The 25,497-nt window shown below is 35.2% G+C and overlaps 1 protein-coding gene across 1 annotated transcript in view; it reads right to left on the bottom strand.

Annotated features, from left to right (window-relative positions):
• Positions 1–14,101, bottom strand: part of LOC145283785 (mitoferrin-1-like) — a 117,966-nt gene extending 103,865 nt beyond the window's left edge. The window contains exon 1 of the mRNA XM_080132851.1: positions 13,065–14,101. Coding sequence (XP_079988977.1) covers positions 13,065–13,292 — 228 coding nt within the window. The 5' untranslated portion in view covers positions 13,293–14,101. The remainder of the gene's footprint in view (positions 1–13,064) is intronic.
• Positions 14,102–25,497: the final 11,396 nt, after the last annotated feature.

The raw sequence follows: 25,497 nt of genomic DNA, 5'->3' as shown, positions 1-25,497 counted from the left end.
GAGGGTATGAAATGGTCAATACCTACAATTAACCATTCAGTTAGGTCTAATACTATAGAGGACACATCCTTTTTAAACATGGAATGCAGAGGTAGATCAGATATAAATGTACGGAAGCTATCCCAGTCAGCCTTAGTGTATCGATATACTGTACGATGAAGAGGTACGTCTGGGGACTTATTACATTTCATTTTTATCTTAATTGATACAACAGAGTGGTCGGAAGATCCAAGAGGCGACAGAACAGAAACTGAACATAGTTCAGGGCAAGTTGTGAGAAAAAGGTCTAGTAGGCTCGCATACTGGCCGTCATTATCGGGCACACGGGTAGGTTCCTGAACAATCTGAGTGAGGTCATAGGCAATGGAGAAATCATGACAGAACCTCCCCTCATCATCGGTCTTGTTTGAGTGGGTCAACCATTCGACGTTGTGAACATTGAAGTCTCCACATACGTGAATGTTAGCTGAAGGATAAGTAGAAAGGACTTGGTCAATTTTCTCAGATATATATATAGATGATGATGAAGGGTGTGAGCAGTAAATATATAGATGATGATGAAGGGTGTGAGCAGTAAATATATTGATGATTATGAAGGGTGTGAGCAGTAAATATATAGATGATGATGAAGGGAGTGAGCAGTAAATATATAGATGATGATGATGAAGGGAGTGAGCAGTAAATATATAGATGATGATGAAGGGTGTGAGCAGTAAATATATAGATGATGATGAAGGGCATGAGCAGTAAATATATAGATGATGATGAAGGGAGTGAGCAGTAAATATATAGATGATGATGAAGGGTGTGAGCAGTAAATATATAGATGATGATGAAGGGTGTGAGCAGTAAATATATAGATGATGATGAAGGGTGTGAGCAGTAAATATATAGATGATTATGAAGGGTGTGAGCAGTAAATATATAGATGATGATGAAGGGTGTGAGCAGTAAATATATAGATGATTATGAAGGGTGTGAGCAGTAAATATATAGATGATGATGAAGGGTGTGAGCAGTAAATATATAGATGATGATTAAGGGAGTGAGCAGTAAATATATAGATGATGATGAAGGGCATGAGAAGTAAATATATAGATGATGATGAAGGGCATGAGAAGTAAATATATAGATGATGATGAAGGGTGTGAGAAGTAAATATATAGATGATGATGAAGGGAGTGAGCAGTAAATATATAGATGATGATGAAGGGAGTGAGCAGTAAATATATAGATGATGATGAAGGGTGTGAGCAGTAAATATATAGATGATGATGAAGGGCATGAGCAGTAAATATATAGATGATGATGAAGGGAGTGAGCAGTAAATATATAGATGATGATGAAGGGTGTGAGCAGTAAATATATAGATGATGATGAAGGGTGTGAGCAGTAAATATATAGATGATGATGAAGGGTGTGAGCAGTAAATATATAGATGATTATGAAGGGTGTGAGCAGTAAATATATAGATGATGATGAAGGGCATGAGCAGTAAATATATAGATGATTATGAAGGGTGTGAGCAGTAAATATATAGATGATGATGAAGGGAGTGAGCAGTAAATATATAGATGATGCTGAAGGAAGTGAGCAGTAAATATATAGATGATGATGCTAGGAAAACTGAATATATTACTGTGACAAATTTTAATTGTGCTGTGATACAAAAGACACCTGTTACAGCAGGTAATTGTGGAAGGATGACCGCAAGACAAAGTACATCTTCATTCAGAGGTGAAATTATAATTTAGCATGTGGAATGAAATGATTGTACAATACAGGTTAATTTTCTGAGAAAATTGAATAATAGTCGTGATCACTCAGCGGTTACGTTGAAAAAAAAAAAAAAAAATGCATTCCACACACCTAGGGGGCAAAAGATGTTGCAGAAGAGGAAGGGAATGTTTCTACTGGGCAAATATGAACAGTGGCATCAGAGACCATGTTTCAAAAATGCCCCACATATAGAAAATATGAAATAGCCAATTCTACAAAACCCTTAATGGCCCATAAAATTTCTGGGAGACTTAAAGGTAGGAGTAGATTTCTGTAAAGTTTGCAGATCTCTCGACAGTTGATTACATAAAAGATTTCTAGGAAATTGATCATTACTACACAAGTAATGACGTGATCAGTAAACTTAAACACCATTTTGCACAATATGGGATACCAGATCAGATGGACACTGATAATAGTGATATATTATGAATGGCCAGGCTTCGCCAGATGACCTAACGGTTATTATTATGATGGCTGTTATCAGAAATTTAGATGTGTTTAAATGCTACAAATGTATAATAATGTTGATGAAAATGAGATTTCAATAGGGTTTGGGAATTTGGGGAAAGAAAAAAACAATTATGTTGATTCAGTATCAAGCAAGATAAACAATTATGGAATGTTGGAAACAAACTTAGGAATTTTAGTTTTCAAAAGTAATGAATGGATTATGTGACAACAATGAGGTGACTGTTCTTTTATGCTATGTAGCATTAATTAGTAGTCATGTGATCAATAGGGACTGCCAAAAGTCACCACAGAATTACCCCCCCCTCCCCTATATCTAAAACGATGTAACTTTATAATAAATTAATATTATCAATATAACTTTTGTACCATTTAAAAGAAGGGCAAAATAAACTAGTAATAATTTTTAAAAATTTTTTTCATCGTACAAAAATAATGAAATTGCAAGATGAAAATTTTGTTTACATAACATTCCTATGTAGTAGACATTCCGAACATGAAAACATACCAGTGTTTAAGAAATCTAGCAAAAATCAACTAATGTTCAGATTTTCATTAAATTTTCGATACTTATCCATTTTAGAATGAAATTACATATATGCAGTTTCCGTAAAATATATGAGGGGAAATTTTTAGTGCTTGCCCCCCCCCCCCACCCCCAATTTATTTTTTTCGAAATAAAATATGGAAACCGGAACTGAATCAATATGAACTGGTTTGACTTCCGCAGTTGTGTTCGCCATTCTAAAACTTCACAGCTTAACTCGATTATTTTGTTAGTGTTTACTAAAAAGTAACCAAATTATTAAAAGTAAGTTGCTGAATTATTTTTATAAATTTTTTTCTTGTGTTTTACGTTTAATTTTAAAGTTTATTAAACTTTTTCCCCCAATTTTAGATACTTTAAAAACTCAACTTTTTTCGTTAACGTTTGTTTTTAATTTTAGTAGTAATGAAGTGGTCGGAGGCACCAAACTGGTAAAAGGCAAAATTATTCCCAAGTAGCATTTAGGGGGGAGAAAAATGCTCTTCCATATAAATAATTTAAATCGTTCCAAAGTATCGAAAACTTAAACAAATAACATGTGTAGTGACCTAACAAAGTATTTTATTCCGTAGATGTCAAAAAAGTCACGTAACATTTTATGTAGATGTCAAAAAAGTCACGTAACATTTTATGTAGATGTCAAAAAAGTCACGTAACATTTTATGTAGATATCCAAAAAGTCCCGTAACATTTTATGTAGATGTCAAAAAAGTCCCGTAACATTTTATGTAGACGTCAAAAAAGTCCCGTAACATTTTATGTAGATGTCAAAAAAGTCACGTAACATTTTATGTAGATGTCAAAAAAGTCCCGTAACATTTTATGTAGATGTCAAAAAAGTCACATAACATTCTATGTAGATCTCAAAAAAGTCACGTAACATTTTTTTTTGTGACCTCTCACTGAAAAAAAAAAAACAAAAAAAAAACATTTTATTTAATTATTTCTAACGATAATGATGAATCTCTTTTTTACATTTCGATAATTTAATCTTTAAGTAAACTATTTGAATGTAAAATAACTAAACTATTTGAATGTAAAATAAAGTCCTATTAAATTAAATTACACTAGTAAATAATAGTTTTAAAAAAATCGTTTGTCGTGGCTCACATTAAGCATATCAATTGATGACGTCACCAGATCATGTGTACACTTGGTAGTGCCTAGTGATCAGAAAGTTAAACAAAGTTTTATACATATAAGCAGTTAGAGTCCGTTGGAATCAGTGAACAAACCCGTTAGGAGTTTGAAGGAGATTAAGTCAGGTTGGTTGAGTTAAAGACGCATAGCAAGATGTAGGGATCAAGAGTAATCTGCAACTCTAAAGACTGGAGTGACGTCATGAATTAAAGTTGCATAAAATAACCAGAGTGTCAATTGTCGTTCCTTAGTAAATCTTCTTGGTGCTTACAGACCGTCAGTTAAGACTAACTGACTTTTTGGTCTGAATACCCCCCCCCCGAAAGATGTTTATTCGTCCCGTAAGGAACTGTTTTAAAATTGTTATACGTTTGTGTTTGTTGAATTGTATACACACTTATATATGTACTGTGCAATAGGGACTGCCAAACGATTGTGAAGAATGGACTGCATGTTTCCGTGGCGTCAGATTTGTGTTAAGTATACGAACTATGGAAAAGCAGAAGCAACTTTTTTTTTTAAAACCTTTGTTTATCTTCTTCAAACTGCAATTAATAATTAATCTTTGTTATAATTTTGTTATGTTTGAAGATTTACACAGTTTAACGATTAATAATATTATAAACATTTGTATATTAAATATGAAATATGGTTTTACTGAATTTTCATTTGGTTACCTATAGGGTTCCATATTTTGTTCGGTAAAAAGAGACATACAAAATATGAGGGGGGGGCTACAAAATGCTTAATATTTGTGCAATAATATTTTCAAATTGGTTTTAATCTGGCGATAAAATAGCTGACAAGAATCATGTTTATATTTAAAAAAGAATTGAAACATAATTAAAAATCTATGTTGTAACGGAACATTTTGAAATAATGGAATTTTAATTGCTTTAATCTTTTAAAAATTAATGTTTACGAAGTTTTTTTTTCTTGACAATGCAACTGATTATAGTACATATTAATTCGAAAAAACGCTATTTAAAAAAAAAAAACATAATAATATTAAGTTTATATCAATTTTTTAATTGCAACTCCAAGGTAAATTTTTGTTCAATATGTGTATTTAAATTTAAAAAAATAAATATTTTTTTTTACTTATTTGAACTCTTATGTTTCATAATAAATAGAAATTTTGATAGATTTAAATATATTTTGTTCGAATTTCGAAAAAATAAATATGGGGATGGACATGCAATAAAAAAATATTTCCCCTTGTATATTTTACGAAAACTGCATTTTATATGTAATTTGAAGAAGATAAACATTCTAAAATGGAAAAGTATTGAAAATTTCACGAAAATCTGACCATTAGTTGATTTTTGTTAGATTTATTAAATACGGGTGTGTTTTCACATTCGGAATGTCTACTACATGGGAACGTTATTTTAAAGCGCCAATTATGTAAACACGATTTTTGTCTCGCAATTTCATTATTTTCGTTCGATGAAAATATTTTTTTTTATCATTACTAGTTTATTTTGCTCTTCTTTTTTTAAATGGTACAACAGTTATACTGATGATTTTTTTTTTTTTTAACAAGGTGATCACCACTTATCAAGGCCTGGAAGCCACTCAGGGATAAGGGTTATTGCGTGTACAGTACGTTAGTGTGGGGATTTAATAAAAATGTCTACTTAAGGGGGCGGTTCATTAGGAATTTGTTTATGTTGGACTTGAAGACATCCAGGTCAGACTGAACAGAGTTCCACAGGCGTGCAGTTCTAAGAAAAAAGCTTTGTTCATGGAATCTACGTTTTGATTTAGGCACAGATAAAGAGTGGGGGAAATTTTGGACAGTGGTTTCAGCTAGACGGGTGTTTTTCGTAAAATATTTGCGAGGGGAGACTAGAGATTGGAACTCAGACGATAAAACAAAGATAGGCTCGCAACGTCTCTTCTGTGCGAGAGATACTGCAGGGTAGAGAAAAGGGCATCCCCCACTAAGCCACAAAATCTATTTTGTACTCTGTCAAGAAAGGATAGGCTGTTTTTAGCAGCTCCTGCCCAGATATGGCAGCAGTATTCCATCCTTGGGCGTCCTTGGCTTTTATATAGATAGAGAATTGCATCAGTAGTGAGATATCTTCTGGAGCGGTAGAAGGATCCCACCATCTTTCCAGCGACCTTGGCAACAGACTTGATGTACGTGTTCCATTTCAGATCAGGAGTAAAGGTCAAGCCCAGAAGCTTGTCAAAACATGGGGCTTCTCCTAGACGAGAGTCATCCATTTCAATTGATGCCAGATGGGGATCAGAGCGTTGATGATGTAAAGATAGGAGCTTGTTTTTAGATGCATTAAAGGTAACCAGCCACCTCTTCCCCACTGAACCATGCGCTCAAGATCAGAGGAGAGAGAATCAGAGAGAACTTTGTCATTTACAGCCTTTGATGTGTTGCCATAGATGGTAGTGTCATCAGCATAGATGTCAACGAATGATTTAAGTATGTGTTTAGGGAGATCATTGATGTAGATCAGGAAGAGAGTTGGGCCCAGGATGGACCCCTGAGGGACTCCAGCATTAATACTGCAAGCTTCTGATTTTTGTCCATCGACCACTACTCTTATGAGCCTATCAGAGAGAAATGATTTAATGATAGAGAAAACATTTCCAGTGATACCGTAGCTGGAAATCTTGTGAAGTTGGCCTTTATGCCATACCTTGTTGAAGGCCTTTGATATGTCAAGAGCAATTGCCCTAGAAAGGAAGCCTTTGTCAAGTGATTCACTAATCCTATAAGATATAACCATTAGCACATCTGCGGTAGATCTTGAAGAACGGAAACCATATTGCATGTCACTAAAAAGGTTATTTTTGCTGAGGTGGTTGACTATTTCTCTATTTAATATGGATTCCAACAACTTACTCATGACACACAGGAGACTTATTGGTCTGTACTGAAAGGGAGATGACTTATCACCTGAATTCTTAAATACAGGGCATACTGATGAGGTTTTCCAGGTTGTTGGAAAGCACTTCTCCTTAAGGTAATGCTTAAACAGTTTCGTAAGTATGGGAGCAAGTTCTGGTTGAAGCTTTTTTAACACTATAATTGGAATGCCATCAGGGCCAGTTGCTTTACTGGAATCAAGGTTCTTGATAAGCTTGGCGACCTCATGCACAGATATTTGTATATTACCTAGCGTGTTCTGTGTTATCGGAGGAAATATGGGGAGTTGATGGCCTTCGTAGCATAGGGTAGAATTAGCTGCAAAGTTCTTGGCAAATAATTGATGCTGACGAGATGACCTCAGGTCCATTGATAATGGTTGGGATAGAACGCACACTTCTGTTCAGGATCCTATTTGTTATTTGCCAAAACTGGTGGGAACCAAGCCGCTGATCAGCTACTTTGGATTTAACGGACTGAGCATATAGCTCTCTTGCATTTTTTATTACTCTTTTACAGTGGCTGCTGGCAGTCCTGAAAGCAGCTTTAGTCTCAGTACATCTATTACATTGGTAGCTATGGAAAAAGTGATTTCTGTGCACAATGGCAGCAGCACATTCTGGGGAGAACCATGGCTGACTGTTGCGTTTTTGTTGGAATTTTTTAGATGGTATGAATCGGTCTATACCTACAATTAGCCATTCGGTCAGGTCTGATACTATAGAGGACACATCCTTTTTAAACATGGAATGCAGAGGTAGGTCAGATATTAATGTACGGAAGCTATCCCAGTCAGCCATGGAGTATCGGTATACAGTACGGTGGAGGAGTATGTCTGAAGACTTATTAGATTTCATTTTTATCTTAACTGATACGACGGAGTGGTCGGAGGATCCTAGAGGAGAAAGAACGGAACATGAACATAGCTCAGGGGAAGTGGAGAGAAAAATGTCTAGAAGGCTTGCATACTGACCAGTAGTATCGGGCATACGGGTGGGCTCGCGAACAATCTGAGTGAGGTCATAAGCAATGGCAAAATCATGACAGAACCTCCCCTCATCGTCTGTCTTATTTGAGTGGATCAGCCATTCCATGTTATGAACGTTGAAGTCACCACAGATGTGGATGTTAGCCGAGGGATGTGCAGACAGGATATGGTCTATTTTCTTAGATATACTCTTAAAGATAGTAACTCCGCTATTATGGGGCCGATAGAGGGCAAATATAAATGCAGTGGTGTAAGCAAGTGCAACCCGGAAGCACATATAAGGTAAATTAGGATCTTCTCTAGAGATATCCCTGCCACATGGGAAGCCATCTTTAATGTAGGCACATATTCCATGCCCAGATTTAGATGTTAAGTTAGAGTATCCGTTAATTATGAACTCATCTAGGAAAGTGGTCGGCCCTACTCCAGTTTCGCTTAGAAAGAATATGTCCGGTTTCGTCTCCTGTAATTGGCAGGTTGGAACATAGACCCCTGATGTTGGAGAAGGAGACATGGTAGTAGGGGTCTATGTTGGAAGATGGGGTTCTAGGTTTATTCGAGTTTTTTTTTTCTGGAGATATTTCATGTTGAGGTTTTGGGATTTGTGGAACAGGTTGGCATACTTGGTTAGAGCAGAGTTAATATTAATTTATAATAAAGTTACATCGTGTTACATATAGGGTGGGGTAATTCTGTGATGAATTTTGGCAGTCCCTACTGTGCAATAAACATTATATTGATGATCACACGTATTGACAAGTATTCACTCAAGACTCTAGAAAAGATGCAAACAGTGATAAAAGCATACACGAACAGTAGATGATCACGTTAGGTACACACATACTATATACTTGGTATATAACAATAGACCCCACTTTAGTAGTCAGGAGTTTCCCACTTTGCAAGAAAGTGGTGCTTCATACACACACACACACATCTACACCTGTTAGTTCTTACAATAGCAAGGTAAATAAAAAAGTAGACTCTGTTGTGAAGATGGCAAAGACCTTTTCTTGGAAAGTCATGGATGATAAGGATTATCCAGACCTAGCGATGTTGGATCACAGGACTAACCAAAGCTATCTTATCACAGAAACTGATGTCCAGAAGAACAAAAACATTTCTTTCAAATCTTATCTAAAAATCTAAACAAGAGAGGGAAGGGGGGGGGCAGGAAACAATAGCACTACTTCAATCACAAAGTAAAACCATTTCATCCATTGCACCCTGAAGCTGTAACAGATAAGTTTAAGCTTGTTAAGTCGACAGATCGATTTTTTAAACGAAAACAACAGTATTTGTCATGTTGAAAATAGTAATATATTAATAAATTATGAAATTTTTAAGTGCTTTTACTTACTTTGGTCAATTTTTAGTGTCTCAGCGTATTATAAGCACCTCAACCTCTCCATGTTAAGAACGGCTTTCAGAATAACCCCCCCCAACTTCGAAAGCCGTTCTTAATATGAGGAGATTGGGATGTTTATAATAGTAATACACTGGGGCATGTCGTAAAAATTGACCCTTACTTTTAAAAGTTTATTCGTTTCGAAAAACAAGTAATGTCGAGTGTTACACGAGAACAAGAAAAAAATGTTTATTTATTGCGGACTATTATTTTCATCTTTTATTAGTTGTGGTTTCATCGGGGCCTGTGGCGCAGTTGATAGAGACGTTGAATCTCTACGGTTCCAGATGATGATTGTCTGAAGATAGCGGTTTCAATCCTACCCAAAACCGGCCAGAGGCTTACTTGGCCAAAAGTGTGGTGAGACAACATCAACAACGGACGGCAGTGATTGCTGAGAATGCAGTTAGGAGATTCGAAGTTTCTATCCGTCGCGGTTACCACCTGATCAAGACCAGAGGAATGGTTGGCCGAAACGTCGTGAAACAACAACTAATAAAGATGAGGATAATAGTCCGCAATAAATAAATAATAGTCATCTCAATAATGAATTCCAATTAAAATAATATATAAGAAAAAAATGATCGTAAAATGTTTAACGTTTTTGAAGTTTAGACAATGATTTGAAAGTAAACGACCATCCATAGAAACTCACCTAATAAATATTACCGTTGCATTTACTACTGGCTGCCACTATTTTGTTTTATTTTTAAGCCGTTATTTCAACCATGTATTGAGGAGACACACATCGCGCCCATTTTTTCTTGTTCTTGTGTAACGCTAAACACTATTCGTTTTTCTAACCAAATATTTAAAAGTAAGTAAAAACACTAAAAATTTATCCAGCTGGGTAGAAGAGTAACTTATCTTGCCTTTGGTAACATTTATTATATAACTACTGTTTCGTACCTGTGTGTATTGTAAAAAAAAATTAATCTTTAGTAATCAAAATAAATTTTGAAAGCATTTCTAAATTTTCCAAGGGTGCGATTGCTATATCATGGAGAATAACAAATCTGTAAGCATCTTGATATCAAATTAGTTGGATTGTTATGTAAGAATTAGTAGGATTGTTATGTAAGAAAGTTCCCTCCCCCAAATATTCGTCTCTACTCTGTTTCTTTTGGCGCTTTTCAATCCAAATCTCCACAAAAATTGAAAAACACTGCCCCTACAACCACATGCTCCGATATTTTCCTCACATCTAACCAAATTAACTTCCAGTTAAATTAAGTACACGCTGTAAAACTGAAAAAATGTTTTAGAACACTAATTCCCACAGCTAAAATTGTTGAACAGCTTAAATCTCTGTAACCATAGTTAAACAATTATCCTCTTAAACCGGATTTCACTTATTTTCTCTCTCTCTCTTTCTCTCTCTCTCTCTCTCTCTCTCTCTCTCTATTTTATTTTAACACAATAATTAAAAATTCACAATATCGAAAATGCAAGAATATATATAAAATCAACATTTTTGAAGAGCGTTTTCTCAAGGACATTTCCTGTAGATATTTATCTCCCTTCTCTCTCTACGCACTACAGAATCAATGAATACAAATTCACCACGTGGTATTTATGAAAATTGTCGAACCATTATTCTTTGTATAATGAAATAGCATTTTTATTTGTTTGTTTCAATAAATGTTACTTAGTACTACGAATTACTAAGTAACGTTACATTCGTAACGGACTACTGTAAACAGTTATTAAACATAACGTTGGATTTTATTTTTAAGAAAGAAAAGTAAAACAAAATAAAAAAATAGCACGGTAACTTCTCTGCATAAGCACCAAAATATTTAATAATTTGTACTAAAGTTTATGAAATTTTTCAAACCACGAAAATTTACCACAAAAATTCAAGAGTTCAATTAGATAGAAAAGTCCTTGACCTCAATCCTTACAAAGTTCTACCTTTGAGAATTGTCAAAGTCATACATCGAAATGCAGTAGAACTGGATTTCGCGGAGTGGAGGTGCTTTCATTGGAGAGAAGCAAGCGATCCGTTTAGAATCATTGTCTAGTTTAAAACAAAACTAGAATAACGACAAAGGAAAAATTATATAATATATAAATTTCTCTTACATAACGAAACGAGTTCTCATTAAAAAAAAAAAAAAAAAAAAAAATCAAAAATTAACTTTTAATACATATCAAAAGAGGCAAATAGCAAATAAATGTCAATATAAAAAAAAGCAACACCACATCGGACCTTAACAAAACATCTCGAACCACTCTCCAGCATGCTTTTCGCGTCATTTTTAAGTTATAGAACAACATTTTATAAATTGTTTATAAACTTATCCTGAAATTAAATTATTGGCAGTTTTATTAAACCACGTGGCAAATTATAGAATAATCTACAAGACAATTTTTTAACCTAAATACTTAAATTGTAGATAATCAATTTTATATAAAAAAAATTGACGGCAATAAAGCTATATATATATATATATATATATATATATATATATATATATATAATAAAATAATAACGTTATTATTTCAGCGCGCATCAATAAGTGCACTAGTACCATTTTTTTTTTAGTGTTTTTTTATTTAATGTAACATGTTTATTCAGGTCGAAAAAACAGTATTTACCGATGTATTGGGAAATTTAAAATGGCGCCGGACTCTGTTGAACACGGTTAGTTTGGGAAAATGAGTTAAAACTAAAAACTATACAAAATACTGTTAAAAACTCGCTCAATATATGTTACCATGACATAGGCTGACATATATTCGGTGGGTTTATAAAACTATTTTGTATAGTTTTTATTTTTAACTCATTTTTCCAAACTTACCGTGTTCGACAGAGTCGCGCGCGCGCGCCATTTAAAATTTTCCAATACATCGGTAAACACTGTATATTTTTCGAACTGAATAAACATGTTACATTGAATAAAAACACTAAAAAAGTATCCAGTTAGGTAGAAAAGTAACTTATCTTGCCTTTGATAACATTTATTTGTTATATATTTGTTTTTTGACAACTTTTTCGAATCTATGTGTACAGTAATACAAACCCATATATATATATATATATATATAAAATATTCCAATGATTCATAACAATGAAGCCTCGATTACTAAGAGCGGAAATAAAACACGCACACAAAAAATAGGTTTTTCCCGTTAATAAATAACACAAACCACACCCGATTAATTTTGCATTATTCACATTTATTCCGTCTTTTGATTGTACTATTTATTCCGAGAAAAAGAAATACTTAAACAGTCATTCAAACGTAAAATATTGAATGTCAAAAAACATTTTCGATCGGTCAAGGAAAAAAACAAACCATTTTTTCTTCAAAAATAATTTAAAAAAAAACATAAGAACTATTGTTGAAAGTAGAATAAATGAGAAAAGTCGAAAAGTAACCATATATTTTGGACGCATGAAAACGCTACGCATGGCTTAAACGACAGTTTTGTTAAAAGATTTTTTTTTTTTTATCTTTTAACAATTTAATCATATTGCGCAGTTTGTTTTTCCTTAGATTTAAACGTGATAAATTAAATGTGTTATTTATTCTAAGCTTAATAAACGTTCAGATCAAAGAATTTCGAGAACGAACAGGTCACAACGTATCCCACAGTAACAAGCAATTACTAAAAATGTTTTGTATCAACTTTTCGATTTTATTCAAAATAGTTCTATTTACTTAGAAACAAATATTTCACAATCTAAAGAAAATATTTTTAACAAACTATTTTTAATTTAAAGTAACGTTTGTTATGACTGTTGATGAGTGATCGAATTGAAATTCAATTTACGCAAACGGATTCGTGGATTTGGGATGAAATGCGAAAAGTAAACAAAAAGATTTACCTTTACACAGTCGATCGGATACATGATGGTGTGTTCCAATAAGCCGGCCGCTGCCCCAGCCATCATGTGGGTGGCTGTCCTCGCATTGGGTGGTAGGGACTCATAGGGATTATCATCCGATGGTAAGTTAAAATATATACTGTTGCTTCCATTGTCAGATGATGGTAACGATGAAGGTGGATTGCCGACAACACCTCGTCCACCGGCAGCAGTGTCGTCAATTAACATTTCAAACGGTTCCTCCTAGGTAAGCAAATGGATGACATATTTAACTGCAGGATGACGGGTTCACGCGATAAAATACTGTTAAGCTAACGTTTTTTAAAATCTAGATCATTTATCTTTTTTAAGAGAGAAAAGAGAAATAAATTCAAAATAATTAAATGTTTTCCTGGATGCGTAACTTAAAGATATCAGTGGAAACATTTCCAATCTTTCTCAAGCGGAATCAAATGTTTGCATTTTGGGAATGTTTTATTTTGAAGTGTCGCAACTTTAAACACCGTCATTAAATTGATCCACAGAATAAGCACATTTAGTAATGATCACCTTGATCAAATCTTTTGATTTTAGTTTCTATTGTCCCATAAATTCCATCCTCAGTTTTCGGAGAGAAGGGGTGCTTGTTTTATTATTAATCATTATTATTAATAATTCACAGATCGTAGATAAATTTTCAGTTAAAATTAAGCAAAATCAAATTAAAAGTTGCTTAGAGATACTTTTTAATTCCTTACTTACTGTAAAAGATGTTTACAGATAAAAAACAAACTTTGTTTGAATGTTAGCAGACGAGTGGAAAAACCTGAATAATGTTGGTTGGTAAATTCCAGTGAGTTTACGGATATATACAACAGATCAGTGGGGAGTTTTTCCTTTCTCCTTTTTTTTTTTGGACTGGTAATTCCAAGAAAAAAAAAGAAAAGACTATCGAAGGACGTGGTGGTGGTCGACTAAACAACTACTACAGTTGTTCTGCTGCTGCTCGTGTCATTTGGTCCAATCTGAGCATGTGCGTCATCGTTCTCCAACATCCGGTTTTAGCTGCACGTGGCCCTCAACAAACCACTAAATGAAAAGATCACTTTACAACTTGGATTTTACAGAATTACTTGAAACGCAAATAACAAGAAAAACACAATCTAAAATAAACCCTGAAAAGATTTTATTCTGAGCCAAAAGTTTTTCGTGAAAAAAAATAAATTCGTTCGGGGAAAATAAATTAAGAAATCAAAATTATTTACTAAAAAATAAACCAAAACTATTAATCTAACTTCTTGAATCTAAAGTTCGAAATTATACACACAATTTTTATTTAAAAAAAAAAAAAATAAATAAATAAATAAAAATAAAAATAATAATAATAATTATTATTATTATTATTATTATTATTATTATTCTTCAATGTGACATCAAACTAATAATAAGAGCAAAATGTGACACAGGGTTATTTTTAGCGTGTGTGGACTAACTCCTTAAAATGGGTCACTCTGTAGTAAGCAAAATAAAAATTGCCTTAGTAAATGTTAGTGTAACATCAGAAAAGATTGGGTTGGGGGGTATATTTCACTCCCACTGCAAGATTGGGGTGGGGGGTATATTTCACTCCCACTGCAAGATTGGGGTGGGGGGGTATAGTTCACTCCCACTGAAAGATGGGGTGGGGATATAGTTCACTCCCACAGCAAGATTGGGGTGGGGGTGGGTATATTTCACTCCCACTGCAAAATTGGGGTGGGGGGTATATTTCACTCCCACTGCAAGATTGGGGTGGGGGTATAGTTCACTCCCACTGCAAGATTGGGGTGGGGTGGAGGTATAGTTCACTCCCACTGCAAGATTGGGGTGGGGGTGGGGTATAGTTCACTCCCACTGCAAGAACATTGATACCAGAGTCGGAAAGTGGGATTGAGAAGCCAGTGCCTCCAAGGAGGGGCACTCTGACCTGCATAAAGTGCCTGGCCACTTTGGTAAGGGCGCCTCAAGCTATTAGTAATAAACTAACCCCTTCTCAAAGAGAAGGCAAAGCCTGGGAGGGTGGACCTTCTAATACTGCACAGAACTAAACTTGCAAAATCAACAGGAACCGGTCTAATCTCTGGTGAGGTTTTATTTATTTTCATAAATGTAAAAATTACAAATATTAAACAAAAAATGTGTCAGAATTTTATCTTGCTTCCAGATAAATTCGACGCTAAAGTAACTAACCTGAAAAAAAAAACAGCATGAAACAAAAGAGGGGGAGGGGGTAAAAAATAAAATATAAAGGTCTTGCTTTGAAATGAAGAAGAGATTTTATTCACAATAATAAGTTGCAAATTTTTCCCTTTGCGGGCATTAAACTTATGAAACGCCAAGGTAACATGTCATAAAAAATAACACTGGTTCTTATAAAGAAGATGTCGTACCCATGAACAAACACAATAATAAGATTCAAAAATAGTATTTCCTAATCACACTCGCATATGAAAGAGATTTTAGGAGCGTACTCACAAATTGAAAGCCAGTCAGGCACGTGTCTTTTTCTTTTTTTTGTTTAAAGTCCTTTTAGAATTTTCTCTCCCTCCATGTTTGCGTGCAAACCATAGACACACAGATGGATTTCAGAAGCAAGACCGCGTCGCTTGTCCGTGTCTTTTTTTTTTTTACCAGGTTTTCTTCTTTGTAGGAGATTCCAAAATTCCTTGTCATGTAAAAATAGGTATTTTCTTTAAAATAATTTCACTCCTTCTAAAATACGTGCAAAACCGTAGTCACGTAGATAATTTTCAGAAGTGTCTTGTCCCATACCCAGGGTTCTTGTCGGGTTTTCTTCTTTGAAGGAGGCTCGTAAAAATTCCATTTTCAGCGCCGGGCAATGAACCAGACATCCAATCTCCACATCCGCGGAATTTCAAAAGAGAAAGAATCTCGCGCTGGGCTCGTGACGTCATCACAGAGCCAGCATTTTCCTTTTCTCAAATTAAAGGGAGTTTCGTACAAATCCAAAATATACGAAACTAAAAATCATAAAGGATACGAAATACAGAAAATCATATATAAGAACCAGATAAAAAATAATAAATGTAAACACCATTATTGGTACAAAAATAATAAATGTAAATACCATTATTGGTACAAAAAAAATTCCAACAAATGGTGCTAATGCACTTACTGATCCGCGCTATTTTTTAAATCGTATTTCCAAGTTTAATTAAAGTTTTATATGTTTTTTTATTCAATTGTAAGTTTAAAGTACAGAATAGGTACAAAACACCCTCCCCTCCCCATGTTAAGAATGGCTTTTTAAATAATAACGTTATTATTTCAGCACGGATCAATAAGTGCATGCGCTGCATGAGTACCCCAAAAATAAACAATTAGGCACAAAGCCAACTCAAAAATTGAGCAGGAGGGTCTGCAGTTATCTTTGTCATTGTACCATTTTATTTTTCTATGGGGTATCCTTAGCTAAAGTTCTCACTTGCAACAATCACTCCAGGGGCTGTCCTACTTCCCAAATCAAATCAATTTTTTTTTAAATTGCGGCGCTTCTACACTGTTAGAATAAAATTTCGGAAATCGTAAAACTGAAATTCACATGAAAACAATGGTATCTACGTATTCCTCATATTTTTAAGATGATTATATCAAAAAATTACGAAAATCTATAAGGTAGAAAATTATTTATTAAAGAAAATAAAAAATAGAATTTGAAGAAAACGATCGTAAGACACAGGAGAGTTCAAAAGGGAGGTAATTTTCCGTTTCGCAATTTTTCACCTGTTAACACAATTAGAGTTGTTTATTTTTTAAAATGTAATTTTAATATTCAGGTAATTTCGACTGCATAATTTGGAAGCTACCATTGTAATTTATCAGAATTGACAAAAAAAAAAAAATTTCGTCCCAATAGTGTAGAAGCGCCAAATTTTTTTTTTTATATAATTATATAACAAAAGATTGATCATTGGTGCCTATCCACGCTGTTTTATAGAATTGGGTTCGCAGACAGGTCTCTAATCCACAACATTGGGTTCGCAGACAGGTCTCTAATCCACAACATTGGGTTCGCAGACAGGTCTCTAATCCACAACATTGGGTTCGCAGACAGGTCTGTAATCCAACGTCCTTGTGAGGGAGGTGTGGGAATGCCCGACTTGGCGTGTCATTGTGATGATGCCAAAAGGATGGCCTTCCTGAGTCAAACCTTGATGAAAGAGTTTGCGTGAGACCCCACGGTGGAGGCTGCCTTTTCCGATCTCATTATCGACCATATAGTCGAGGCATATCAAAAACTGCGAGGTGATACGCAGTTCCTCAGGGAATGTCGAGCCACGCTGAAGAGACTACCTAGGTCCAGTAACCTTTTGCAAGCTTTGAGAAAACAGCTATATAAGGAATTAGTCAGTGAGAGCACCAAAGACCTGCTCATCGAGCGTCTGGGATTGTTGGAGGAGGAAATCTGTTCCCAGTGGAGCTGGGCGCCAGGTACAGGAATAATGAACAACTCTGAATTCTCCCTGACCTGGCAACTGTCCAGAAACGCGTTGCCTCTCAATGCCATACAACACAGTGCCAAACTATTAAAAATCGCTCGAATGCCCCTGCTGGGGAACCTCAGCAAAAGAAATACCGGAGCACAGATTCTTTGATTGCAGTGAACTCCATCTGTACTGGAGGTATATCAACAAGTTGACGGCTTATATTGATCCTGAGTATCCTCGCCCGCTGAATGTGTCCCTGGTCGTGCATAATGCCAGGTTGCTGTGGAACAGGGAGAAACAAATGGTTTTTTTTTTTGCGATCATGATCATAGTCAGAATGGTAATGTGGACGTTGAGACTAAATGAGAAGCATGAGGTTGAATCTTGGACAGATCAGGATCTGGTTGCGTTCTTCAAACACCAGTTGAAAGTCAAAATCAGGAGAGATAAAAAGAGATTATATCCCATGGCTTTTGACAGAAGATGGTTTTAGGCAGCGAGCTTGTGGGTATAAAGAGGAGCCAAGTTAGAGTATGTTTTCCCTGCCTAGACATGGCGCACGTGGCTCCTAGTCTTGCCGGACCCCAGTCTCAGTAAGGTAGGCCTTATTTTCCTTAGCTAGCCAAGTGAATGGTCCTCTCTCCTCTCTTGATAGAGAACTCGACTAGAGTTACCTGTCTCCCTATTTCTTTCCTCAAACTTGGAGTGATCCCCTCCCCCATTTTTTATTTTGTTCCAAACTTAGTTCTTCAAATCCCTTTGGGATCGACCTACTGGTCTAATCTATGTTGATTTTGGAGGCTGAGGATGAAAATTCCATCAGAACAGATTATTAAAACAAACTTTTTAATACACTCAGACATTGATATGTGAGCGACTTTATAAAGGTTATCTAATTTGCATATTCCTTTGAAAAACGAGCGTTATTCATTTTTTATTAGATGATTGATTCTATTTCACTGAATTTTATTTATGCATAGTTTCTACATTCTGCAGAATTTAAAATGAATATATATATATATATATATATATATATATATATATATATATATATACTAGAAAAAGTACCTGTTATTGACTGGGTTCAAAAACAGCCTACAGAAAATGGACTCTGATTTATGAAAGTATGATAGTTTATGAAAAGGAAGAGTTGTAAAGGGATAGCTTCGAATTTGGGGCTATCAAAACCAAAGCAACATATGATGAAAGTAAAGATAAAATAGATAAATCCCATAATTTATTATACCATGCCTGTTCACACTGAAACACTTATCGCAATATTGTGGATCTATGTTAAAAAACCTTGTTAAACTTTGTGACATATTTCCATTCTATGGAGGTCAGGCGCGAACGAACACCCCATAATTTTATTATACCTTATTTCTTCAAACTGAAACATAATTATCAAAGTATACTTACGCAGATAGATATGGATGGAATACTGTTGCCATATCTGGGCAGGAGCTGCTAAAAACAGCCTATCCTGCCTTGACAGAGTACAAAATAGACTTCGTGGCTTAGTGGGGGATGCCCTTTTCTCTACCCTGCAAGCCTATCCTTGTTTTATCGTTATTTCCATGGTAGGTGCTCGTCTGAACTCCAATCTCTGGTCCCCCCTCGCCAATCTTTCACGAAAAACACCCGTCTAGCTGAATCCACTGTGAAAAATTTCCCCCACTCTTTATCTGTGCCTAAATCAAAACGTGGATTCCATGAACAAGGCTTCTTTCTTAGAACTGCACGTCTGTGGAACTCTGTCCCGTCTGCCTGCTTCCCACCGGACTACAACTTGGATGTGTTCAAGTCCAACGTTAACAAATTCCTAATGAACCGCTCCCTTAAGTAAACACTTCATCAAATCTCCACACTAACGTAATGTACTTGCAATAACCCTTATCCCTGAGTAGCTTCCGGGCCTTGATAAGTGGTGATCACTGTAAATAAAAAAAAAAAAATGAAAAGTCTTTATTAAAGTTTGTGCCTATTTCCATTCTATGGAGGCCAGGTGCGAACGCAGACCCCACAATTTTATTATACCATCCCTATTTAAGTTAAAACATACTTATCAAAGTATTCTTATGTACATCTATATCAAAAACACTTGTAAACGTTTTTTTTTTAATTTTTTAATTTTTTATTTCCATACTTTGAACACCAGGCGTGTACACAGACCCCACAATTTTAATGAATCATCATTATGCCAGATCAAACATATCCATTCCTGTGTCTCGATACATCTTCTATCATTATATGTGATCAGTTTTCTATAATAGTCAACCATATAGGAGCCTATTCGTGACCACACACACACACACACACACACACACACACATTCAGCTTTATATTATAGATATACATAAGTGACCTTGTTGGTGTGTGTATATGTGTGTGAAAAGTTTTTTTACTAAACTCCTTATTTGGTCTACAGAGTTGAAATTTGATATATAGGGTATTTGGACCTGGATAAATTTGATATATAGGGTATTTGGACCTGAAATTTGATATATAGGGTATTTAGACCTTTCAATTTAGTTTTTAGCTGACAAAAATTGCTGCTAAGGCGTCAGAATTGAAAACAAAACAGTTGACCTTGGCATGAGAAGTCTAATAAAACATTGCGTCTGCTGTTTCTTTTGCGCATGCGCAAAATTAAGCATTCATTGCACAAAGCTTTTAATCCATCTGTCCGTAGCTAAGAGGGTAAAGATGTTGGAGAGATAAATAATAATATCTGAAGAGCTAAACGTTCTGGTTTCAGTTCTAGCGGATGCTACCTAAATCACATTTTTTCATAACTTTTGAAATCATTTTTTTTTTGTTAAGTAGGAATCACCACTTATCAAAACCCGGAGGCCACTAAAGGATAAGGGTCATAGAGTGTACAGTAATCAATGGGATTATATTGTAGTAATCGTTAGTAATGGAACTTTGGTAGATTGGGTTACTTAAGGGGGCGGTTCATCAAGAATTTGTTTATGCTAAAGACAACCAAGATACATTTTCAACCATTTTGTTTCTTTCAATAAATGTTTAACTTAATACTCTGTCTGTCTTTCTTGCTACCATATGCTAAATTTGTTATTGTGACCATCGTTATTAGGTATTGAGATACAGTACCTTGTGACAACAATATAACATCTGGTATCAGAAGTTTACAATATACATCTGGTGCCAGAAGTAACAATATAACAGAATTGACTATAATAATAAGAAATGAATTAAAATTAAAATTTAAGTTAAAAGAAAAAAAGGTATGCTAGCCCCCCCCCCTCTAATTCTACTTTTTGGAGGTGATTACATGTAATTTACCCCAAAAAATATAATTGCAAAATAAATAAATAACTAAAATAAAAGAAGGACTGTAAAACTATTAAACAGGAGAAATGTGTAGAAATTGTTCTACACAGGTAAAAAACAAAAAATTTGCAAGTCAGAAACCTTAAAAATATTTCTTGATTCAATTCTGTGTTGCAGAAATCATTTTGTCTTTTGCATGTCTTGAGCTGGCTTCTATAGTAATCCTCCTTGACTGAGACAGATCAAGACGTCAAGTTTTGTTAAATTTTTTATTAATCTTTTTGCAAGAAAGTTGAAAAGTTCAATTAAGTTTATGACAGGAAGAATATGCTGTTGTTTAAAGTTAGCTGAAGGAAAGGAGGAAAAGAAAGGGAAAAACAGATCAAACGAACAGAAGTCTTACCGTGTGTGTGTTGGGTTAGGTTGGGCGAAAGAGAGAGAGAAATCAAGATGGCGCCCATAGTTTTAAAAGGTGTGCTCTGGTGGGAGTGATGCGAAATCACGTGGGAGACATGTATAAAAGGAGTTGACTGGTTAGGTCGGTGAGAGGCAGACAGACGAAGGTTGGTGTCAGTGGTGATCTCAAACCCAGCGGTTGTTGGCTTGCAAAGACAAATTCTTTTTTTTTTTTTTATTTCTTTAATTTTGTTGTCTTAAACTAGGAACACTTCAAGCTATTTTGGCGATGGGTACCGGCCTGAACAAGATGATAAAGCCGTTCAGTGATGAAGGCGATGTGGTGGCTTGGTTAAAGAAACTCAACCTTGTGGCAAATCTCCAAAAGATAGGCGACGTTGCCACAGTGATACCGTTGTTCCTGGAGGGTGACGCACTAGCCCTATATTTGGAGCTGAGCTCCTGTGAATAGGAGGATGCTGAGACAATCATAGCCAGATTGATCCAGACATTTGCAGAAGCGCCGTTTGAGGCGTACAACAAATTGAAAGAGAAGAGGATGGCGAGACACTTCAGAGACTAAGTAGGGAAAGACGACCCCCACAGTGGATGAAGGATTATGAAATATGATCCAGAGATTAGGGAGGCATGTTGTTTAAAGTTAGCAGAAGGAAAGGAGAAAAAGAAAGGGGAAAACAGATAAACGAGCAGAAGTCTTACCGTGTGTGTGTCGGACGAGGTTGGGCAAAAGAGAGAGAGAAATCAAGATGACACCCATAGTTTTAACAGGTGTGCTATGGTAGAAGTGATGTGAAATCACATGGGAGACATGTATAAAAGGAGTTGACAGGTTGCAAAGACCAATTCTTTTTTTTTTTTTTTTTTTTTTTAAATTTTGTTGTCCTAAACTAGGAACACTTCTTATGCCAAGATCAGTTTTTATTTCCTACAAAGTTCCCAACCAGGTAAAATAATTCAAGATCCCATTTTGGGGATTCAACCACAGTGGTATGAGTTCCCTTAGAATACCTTTCTGTGAATGAATAGGAGCAGGAAAGGTCTTCCCATTAATTTTCATAGAGACATGAAGAACACGTTTTTACAAAATTCAAACTCGAACTGAATTTGGTGCTTAAATTCACACTTGTACAAACAAACTTCCAAGTGAGTTAAGCATATAAATTTAACATAAAATGATCCTTTATTTCTAAACCATTCTTACTTTTAGAGTTTTCAAGTCTCCATGAAGAAATTTTTCTCACATGAAACCAAAATTATTTTCAGTCACCCTTCACAAGGACAGACCTAGGCATGTGGTTAGGTCTATAGCCAATAAGTTCAGCTTTCAAAATCATATAGGATTTATCTACTTCTAACTTACATTTTTCGAGCTAGAGCACCATTTGTGCAAAAAATTAGCAAAAAATGGGTCTAAAATTATAACAAAATTTTTAAGGCCGTCAGAAAAATAAAATCATATTTCAAATTTCACTTACCCAAGACTCAAAATAAGGCATTCAAGCAAGAAAGTACCATATGTAGATTGAATTCAGCAAAAAAAACAAAAAAAAAAACAACAAAAAAAAAACAGATCAAAAATACTTATTGGAGATTTGCCATACAAGAATGCACACTTTCATCTGTAACAATTCTTTTTCAATTTTTTCCAAATTTGACATTTCTTTAGCTTTAATGGCCCACAGAGTCTCTAATGCATCCATAAAGTGTGAAATATTAGTCATTCCAATACAACGTACCATCCACCGATCAGAAAACAGCAGTTTTATCAAAATCATGCAAACAGAAAAAGTTACAACTTATTTTGTGGAGAACGTTGGCTTTTGAAGCCGAAAATAATTTTCTTTTGATAAATCAAATCACAGGCTCTAAATAAGTCTAAATAAAAAATCCATCTCATAGAAAAGTTTCTTAGTGGTATTTATGACAATATGTATGAGCCAATTGTTTTATTACTATTGAAATTCAGACTACACATTAATTTATTATACAGGTCAAATTTTCAACTGAAAAAGTGTACTTTCATGGTGTGTATGCTAGGAAAATGCTGAAAACCCCATGAATTATGTTCAAAACCATGTACCCAAAAGACACAATCACAGATTTGAAGCTCTGGGAAATTGCTGCAGTATATACTACTTAGGCATATTCTACATTTGTTATGATAATGACGTGAGATTGTTTTACTACATTGAACACAAGAGTTGATTTGTTGTTCCTTTACTTCATGCTGTTGTTGCGGTACAACATTATCAAAAAGCCATTTTGATGGTAGTTCACATTCAAATATCATATGCAGTTCAATCGGATCAATTAAGTGATACAGGTGCCACAGGAAGGACTTTTAAAGACACTTGACAAATCAATTTTTGATAGATGTTGCCTTCAGCTTTTATGAAGTAAAGGGTTAACGTTAATTTTATATTTGTTAGTCGATTTGTATTTGTTGAGTAAACATCTATTACAACAGAATCTGATATAATTTGTATGTTTTGATACAGCAGAGAACATTTTGATTGAAATTTATACTAATCATGCCTTATTATACTTAAAATCTTTTACTTTTTTTAGACCAGCAAAATGCCATTAAAAACAAAATCAAGCTAAAAAGAGTAGACCAAGTGCAGAGGGAGGCTACAGCAGCATGTTTAAGGAAGAGAAGGCTAAATACCATCTAGCCAAGATGCGCAAGAATCGTTCCAAATCTCATCCGCCACCAACCAAACCCCCAGAACAACATGCAAGTAGTACTGATTGAGCTTCCTCGTCAAAATACAGCCAAGCATCATCAACAAATGAAGCCACATTGTCAAAACCTGGGAGGCCACCCATCAGTGGGGAAACAGTCATGATACCAAACACATGAAAGAAACGATCCATACAGCAACAAGAGCATCATCGTACTAAAGCTGTCTCCACAACTCATGCCCAAGTTGTGAAAACCCTATGCGAATGATGTAAGCAGAACACGGAAGGTGCTGATTTGAGTGATCACGAAGATTCAAATTCAATTCCTGATGATTCTGATATTGAAGATGTGAGTGAAAACGACTTCAGTACTGAATAGCATGACCAGGACAATCTGAATGATTCTTCAAATGGACATGTTGGTGAAAGAAGCCATTTAAAAGCAATCTTGTACTGGCATTGCACAGCATTACGAGGTTATTTGTCGTTCAATTATGTTGATAATTTGCGAATCTTAATAACTTACTTTGCCAGTGTAAAATTCACAGGTTTAATAACATGAAAACTCAACAAAATCATTATCATCAATGGGAGAGGAAACTTGACCGAGAGACAAATTCAATACAGAGAGTTAAAACTGAAAAACAATGTCATAGATCCTTCAGACAATGATATCACACACCTTCTGAAATATTGGCTTGCTGCTGAAACACCCTGAAATTGAAAAAATTTTCTCTAATGCTTCAGTCAATGTTGATGAACAATATATCCCACAGTCTGACAGTACAATGTCACGCTTGATATAATTTGATCACCAGTCGATGGAACATTCATGACAGTGTAAAAAAGATTGGTATGACCTTTGTTGTAGAGGTTACTAAGCAGTGTTCATTGAGTGCCAAAGAGTTTCAGTGATATCTCTATTGTAGCAAATGCAACTAGCTGTTCTTGGTCGTTTGCAAAAAAGTCCTTCAAGCTATCGAGTCAGGTGAGATAGACACAGTTTTCACATGAAACATGCAACACAATGCCATCAAAGCCAGTGAGTGGTCAGAGGAGATAAGTAAATTTGTACTCAATGAAACAAACAGTCGTTCTGTGCCTGGAAAGGAGCAAGTGTCGGTTAGGTATGGATTTCGCCTCCCAAAATATATCCTTTTACGTTCAAGGAAGAACACTGCAAATGTGTTCAAAGAACAATTTCCTAACTGTCCATTTTCTACATTAACCATCATGAGAGAATTTCCACAGAATGCTGTGACAACCACCACCACCCGTGATCTGGAACATAACATGTATCCAATTCATGTGAATGCACGGCGATTGATCAAAGCAATCAACAAGACACAAAAGCAGGCGTCGCCTTCCCTTCCTTGTGTCAAGATCTCGTCTGCTTCTCCCTGTGCAGAGCCAACATCATTCCATCAAAACCCCTCTCTTGGAAACAGGACTGTGTGACGGGTAGTTGCGAGAGATGTCCTAGTAAACTACCACTCTCCTTACCACCTGCTGTTAAGAAAGTTGAGGTGAAGTATTTTCAATTGTGCTCAGAGAACAAAGTCATCAGC

The sequence above is a fragment of the Euprymna scolopes genome, chromosome 8 (genome assembly GCF_053919585.1).
Source record: "Euprymna scolopes isolate OS-2025 chromosome 8, ASM5391958v1, whole genome shotgun sequence".
Taxonomy (NCBI): Eukaryota; Metazoa; Mollusca; class Cephalopoda; order Sepiida; family Sepiolidae; genus Euprymna; species Euprymna scolopes.
Note: the sequence above shows the minus strand (reverse complement) of the source record. Positions and strands in the feature narration are given on the sequence as shown.